The sequence below is a fragment of the Eschrichtius robustus genome, chromosome 10 (genome assembly GCF_028021215.1).
Source record: "Eschrichtius robustus isolate mEscRob2 chromosome 10, mEscRob2.pri, whole genome shotgun sequence".
NCBI lineage: Eukaryota > Metazoa > Chordata > Mammalia > Artiodactyla > Eschrichtiidae > Eschrichtius > Eschrichtius robustus.
The window spans coordinates 95,698,947-95,704,946 of record NC_090833.1 but is presented as its reverse complement, the minus strand read 5'-3'; the positions used below and the strand labels follow the sequence as shown (position 1 = coordinate 95,704,946).

Below are 6,000 nucleotides of genomic sequence, written 5' to 3'. Positions count from 1 at the left end.
GCTCCCCGACCAGGGATAGAACCCAGGCCCTCAGCAGTGAAAGCGCAGAGTCCTAACCACTGGACCACCAGGGAATTCCCTGAAAGCTCATTCTTGTCTGAAGAGTACCATTCTGTGTGGCCCCAGATAAATTTTTCCAGGTGAGAATTTGATTTCAGTATAGTTAGATCTTCTTCTTCTACCTAATTAGTATGTGAAATCTCTCGATTTTTAAGTATTGGCAGCTAGTTCACATAGGCCAATCCTATGCAGGCCAGACAAGGTAATCTGGATGCCCATTCTGCCTGCAGGCTGTGAGTATGCTACTTCTGGTAGAAGGAACAGGGTTTCAGAGGGTACAGGAAAACCCATATCCAACATAAGCACTGGATCCTTCACAGTGTGTTAGAAGGTCACTGGTGCCTAGTGCAGAGCCTGACACATAGGTGCTCGGTGAATGTACAGGCTTTGAATGGAGAGAAACTCTTTGCATTGTACTTATTGGGACCATGGGCTGTCAGCTACTTATTTCCCACCCAGCCTCATTTTTCTCCTCTGTGAGATATGACTGGAGTCCTCTGATGCTGTATCAACTCTGATGACTGTAAATTTTGAAAGCCTTTGTCCATGGGGCCTCCCTAATCCTCTCCCAGATGTTCACTCTCCTTGTGTTTTACTCCCATGGCACCATAGGCTGCCCCTTCTGAAACTTAGCATTTCTCTCCAGAATTTTAGTTTTACTTTTCCTCCTAACCACCAGCTGAGAGTACTCATAGGGCAAGGACCATGTCTTACTCACTTTGGGGTCCACAGACTAGGTGGGGATTCAGTATTCTCCATAGTGTGGGTGAGCTAATGTTTTATCTTCAACAACCTTATAAGCGAGTTGCTATCATAGAATTCACAGTAGTTATTGATACATACAAGTTAAGGATGCAGACTCTTGGAAAATGGTGGATTAATGACTTCTGAAAATTTTCTCCTCCATAAAAGCAATGAGAAAACTGGCATAAATTGTCAAAATCAACTTTTACAGAACTCTGGAAATTAACCAGAGACTTACAGTAGTCTGGGAAATGTTTATTCAAGAAAAAAATGGCTTATTCTCAGTAAGAGCAGCAAGTGTTCACTTGCCCTGTTCCCATAACAACCTTCCAGCTTTGTGTTAGCCTTGAATACCAACAGTTCACAATCACAGTGAAAGCAGGAGCCGCAGTCACTGGAAGGGTAAGAATGGGATGAGAGATTCTTCAAAGCCTTATTCCCAGAGAATTGTCATTGTTCGACCTGTCTGGTGTTTCCTGGAAGAGCTCACGTGTAAGCTGTCTTTATTTTACCTTGCTTGGAGTTCACCCAATGTGAAAAACCTTTACCTTGGGGCATTTGTCAAAACAACTAAAGAGAATTGATTAACTTTTTAATTAGTCTTTAATCAGAGTTGATGAATGATAGTTAAGGAAACAATAGGCTAACCAAAGAGTTTAAAAGGAAAAGCTGGGAATGTGATGTCCTTAGGGGTTTTGGAAAGCTCCAATACATTCCTAGGAATCTAGAAGGCCAAGTGCTTGTGCAGGGCTGTGTGCTAACTCAGGGAAGATATAAAAGGGCTCTAAACTTTTACCTCTGGTTAACCTTGAGGTTCTGTGGAAGCAGGAAGTGAAGACTAAGGCAGAGAAGTCAACTGCCTGGCTGAGTGTTGAACACATGCCCCAACCTGCACATAGAGTCTTTGGCAATGACTAGGAAACTTAGTGGTTCCAGAAATTTAGGAAATCTCTGTCCTCTCATTACTGCACATTAATTTAACTGAGCAGAGACATAAGTGGCCCTACATAACAAAGAATACAGACTTTCAGAGTTACTTCAGAAACTTTTCAGAGTTACTTCACTAAACAAACAAAAAATAATAACGGCAATAATAACAACCCGGGGGTGGGGTGGAATCAGATTTCCAGAGTTCTACATTATGTTATTTAAAATGTTCAGTTTTCAACAGAAGTTATGTCATGCAAAGAAATAAAGTGTCGCTAATATGCAGGAAACAAAGCAAACAATAAAGACTGTCCCCAAGGAAGCCCAGGCATCAGACCTACTAGACAAAGACTTTAAATCAACTATTTTAGTATGTGCAAAGAACTAGAGGAAACCACGTGAAAAGAACTAAAGGGAAGTATGAGAACAGTGTCTCATTTAATAGAGAATATTAATAAAGAGAAAGTATAAAAAAATAACTAAACAGAAATTATGGAGTAGGAAAGTACAATATCAAATTAAAAATTCAAGAGCAGATTTGAGCAGGCAGAAGAAAGAATCAGTAAACTGGAATATAGGTCAGTTGAGATTATCCCGTCTGAGGAATGCAATGAAGCTAAAGACGAAGAAAAATGAATAGTGCCTAAGAGACCTGTGGGACACCATCAAGCATGCAAGCAACAGATAATAGGGAGTTCCAGATGAGAGGAGAAAGAAAGTAGAAAGTATTTACAGATATGGCTGAAAACTTCCCAAATTTGATGAAAAATGTTAATTTACACATCCAGAAGCTCAGTGAGCTGCAAGTAGGATAAAGTCAAAAGAGTTCCATGTCGAGACACATTATAATCCAACTTGAAAGCCAAAGACAGAATCTTGAAAGCATCAAGAGAGAATCAACTCATCATGTATGGGACAACCCCAATGAGATTAACAGTTGATTTCTCATAAAAAACCATGGAGCCCAAAAAGGAGTGGGCTGATATATTGAAGGTGTGGGAAGAAAAAGATTGTCATCAAGAATTCTATATCCTTTGCTGTGCAAAAGATTTGAAGTTTCATTAGGTCCCATTTGTTTAATTTTGTTTTTATTTCCATTACTCTAGGAGGTGGATCAAAAAAGATCTTTCTGTGATTTATGTCAAAGAGTTTTCTTCCTATGTTTTCCTCTAAGAGTTTTATAGTGTCTGGTCTTACATTTAGGTCTCAAATCCATTTTGAGTTTATTTTTGTGTATGGTGTTAGGGAGTATTCTAATTTCCTTCTTTTACATGTAGCTGTCCAGTTTTCCTAGCACCACTTATTGAAGAGACTGTCTTTTCTCCATTGTATATCTTTGCCTCCTTTGTCATAGATTAGTTGTCCATAGGTGCATGGGTTAATCTCTGGGCTTTCTATCTTGTTCCATTGATCTATGTTTCTGTTTTTGTGCCAGTACCATATTGTCTTGATTACTGTAGCTTTATAGTATAGTCTGAAGTCAGGGAGTCTGATTCCTCCAGCTCTGTTTCTTTTTTTTTTTTGCACAGCAAAGGAAACCATAAACAAGACGAAAAGGCAACCCTCAGAATGGGAGAAAATATTTGCAAACGAATCAACGGACAAAGGATTAATCTCCAAAATATATAAACAGCTCATTCAGCTCAATATTAAAGAAACAACCCAATCGAAAAATGGGCCGAAGACCTAAATAGACATTTCTCCAAAGAAGACATACAGATGGCCAGGAAGCACATGAAAAGCTGCTCAACATCACTAATTATTAGAGAAATGCAAATCAAAACTACAATGAGGTATCACCTCACACCAGTTAGAATGGGCATCATCAGAAAATCTACAAACAACAAATGCTGGAGAGGGTGTGGAGAAAAGGGAACCCTCTTGCACTGTTGGTGGGAATGTAAATTGATGCAGCCACTATGGAGAACAATATGGAGGTTCCTTAAAAAACTAAAAATAGAATGACCATATGACCCAGCAATCCCACTACTGGGCATATACGCAGAGAAAACCGTAATTCAAAAAGACACATGCACCCCAATGTTCATTGCAGCACTATTTACAATAGCCAGGTCATGGAACCAACCTAAATGCCCATCGACAGACGAATGGATAAGAAGATGTGGTACATATATACAATGGAATATATGTATACATATATACAATGGAATACAATATCAGCCATAAAAAGGAACGAAACTGAGTCATTTGTTGAGACGTAGATGGATCTAGAGACTGTCATACAGAGTGAAGTAAGTCAGAAAGAGAAAAACAAATATCGTATATTAACGCGTGTATGTGGAACCTAGAAAAATGGTACAGATGAACGGGTTTGCAGGGCAGAAGTTGAGACACAGATGTAGAGAACAAACGTATGGACACCAAGGGGGGAAAACCGCTGTGGGGTGGGGATGGTGGTGTGCTGAATTGGGCGATTGGGATTGACATGTATACACTGATGTGTATAAAATTGATGACTGATAAGAAAGAAAGAAGAAAGAAAGAAAGAATTCTATATCTAGCAAAATGAAGGAGAAAATTAAGACATTCCCAGGTTAACAAAAGCTCTGAGAATTTGTTGCTAGTAGACTTGCCCTACAAAAAATACTAAAGAGAGTCTTTCAGATTGATATGAAAGGACATTAGACAGGAACTTGAATCCACGTGAAGAAGTAGCACCAGTAAAGTAACCATATGGGTGTATATAAAAGGCAACATAAATGAATTCTTTTGTTTGTAACTCCTTTTTTCCTATGTGATTTAAAGGACAACTGCATAAAACAATAATTGTGACTCTCCATTGGGTACATAATGTATGAAGAGGTAATCTGTGTGACAATAACAGCATGAATGAGAGGGGCATAAAATGGAGCTACACAGGAGCTAAGTTTTTTGATACTATTAAGTTGCTATTAATCAAAACTAGATTGTCAAAAATTAAGATTTTTATCCATTAACCCCAAGGCAACCACTAAGAACTAAAAGAATATACAGTTGAAGAAATGACAAAGCAATAGGACACAAGAAAATACTTAATACAAAAGAAGGCAGTAATAGAGGAATAGAAGGAAAAATGCATAGAAATAAGCAAAATGACATATGTAAATCCTATCTTATCAGTAGTTGTATTAAATATATATGGATTAAACATTCCAATGAAAAGGCAGAGATTGGCAGAAGGGATTAAAAATATCCAAGTATACGCTGTCTACAATAGACACACTTTAGATTCAAAGATACAGGTTGAAAATAATAGAATGGAAACATATACCATGCAAACAGCAACCAAGAGAGAGCTAGAATGACTATGCTAATATCAGACAAAACAGACTTTAAGACAAAAAGTGTTACTAGGGACAAAGAAGGGTATTTTATAATAAACAGATCAATCCATCAAGAAGATGTAAAAATTATAAATGTATATGGACCTAATAACAAAGCAACAAAATGCATGAAGGGCTGACAAAATTGAAGGGAGAAATAGACAGTTCAACAATAGTTGGCGGCTTCAAAAAAATGCAGACCCTTGAGTTCCAGTTGCATGACCAAGGCTGCATGACCCTGGGTTAGTTGTTTAACCTCTCTCTCATGTCTAAAATGGAGATGAGGACCGACCTTATGGGGCTGTTATATAGATTGACTGGAAACACAAAAAGCACCTATTCCTGACATGTGGTGAGCACTCGTTCAGTGTCATATCATTATCCCCATTTAACTGTGGAGGAAACTGAGGCCTACATAGGCAAAGTGAGTTGTCCAAGCTAGTAGATGGTGAAGCTGGGAATCAAACCTAGGCCTATTGATGCCAAAACACTCCTGTTCTGCCTGGGACTGTGGGTCTTTGTTTCAGGCAGCTGTGTCTGAGACGCTGGTCCTCCTGTAAAGCCTCCCAGACGACCCTGGGCACACAGACATGGAAACAGTACTATCTCTGCTGATCCGAGCTGGAGTTCCGAATGGAATCTGGGTGGCCAGAGAAGGACTTTTATCTGCAAAGCCATTGCTGGGCACAAAGGTACGGGGTGGGGAAGGTGGTAACTCTGTGCATTCCCACTCTTTCCCTGGTCAGATCTCTAGGGATTTGGTTTTTCAGCCAATTAGTTGGAAAATGCCACATAATGAGGACGTACCCTGCTATGTTCTATACCTGTGTTATCATTTGATCCTCACAGAGATCATTACATCTATTTCAGAGTAGAAAGAAACAGAAACTAAGAGATAAGGATGTTGTAACTGTTGTTCACAGTAACATGGCTGGTGGGTGGTAGG

At 39.1% G+C, this 6,000-nt stretch overlaps 1 protein-coding gene across 1 annotated transcript in view; it reads left to right on the top strand.

Moving 5' to 3' along the window:
• The first annotated feature begins 3,820 nt into the window (after positions 1-3,820).
• Positions 3,821-6,000, top strand: part of FBXW12 (F-box and WD repeat domain containing 12) — a 49,391-nt gene continuing 47,211 nt past the window's right edge. The window contains exons 1-2 of the mRNA XM_068552974.1: positions 3,821-3,983; positions 5,617-5,746. Of these exons, the coding sequence (XP_068409075.1) occupies positions 3,954-3,983; positions 5,617-5,746 (160 nt within the window). The 5' untranslated portion in view covers positions 3,821-3,953. The remainder of the gene's footprint in view (positions 3,984-5,616; positions 5,747-6,000) is intronic.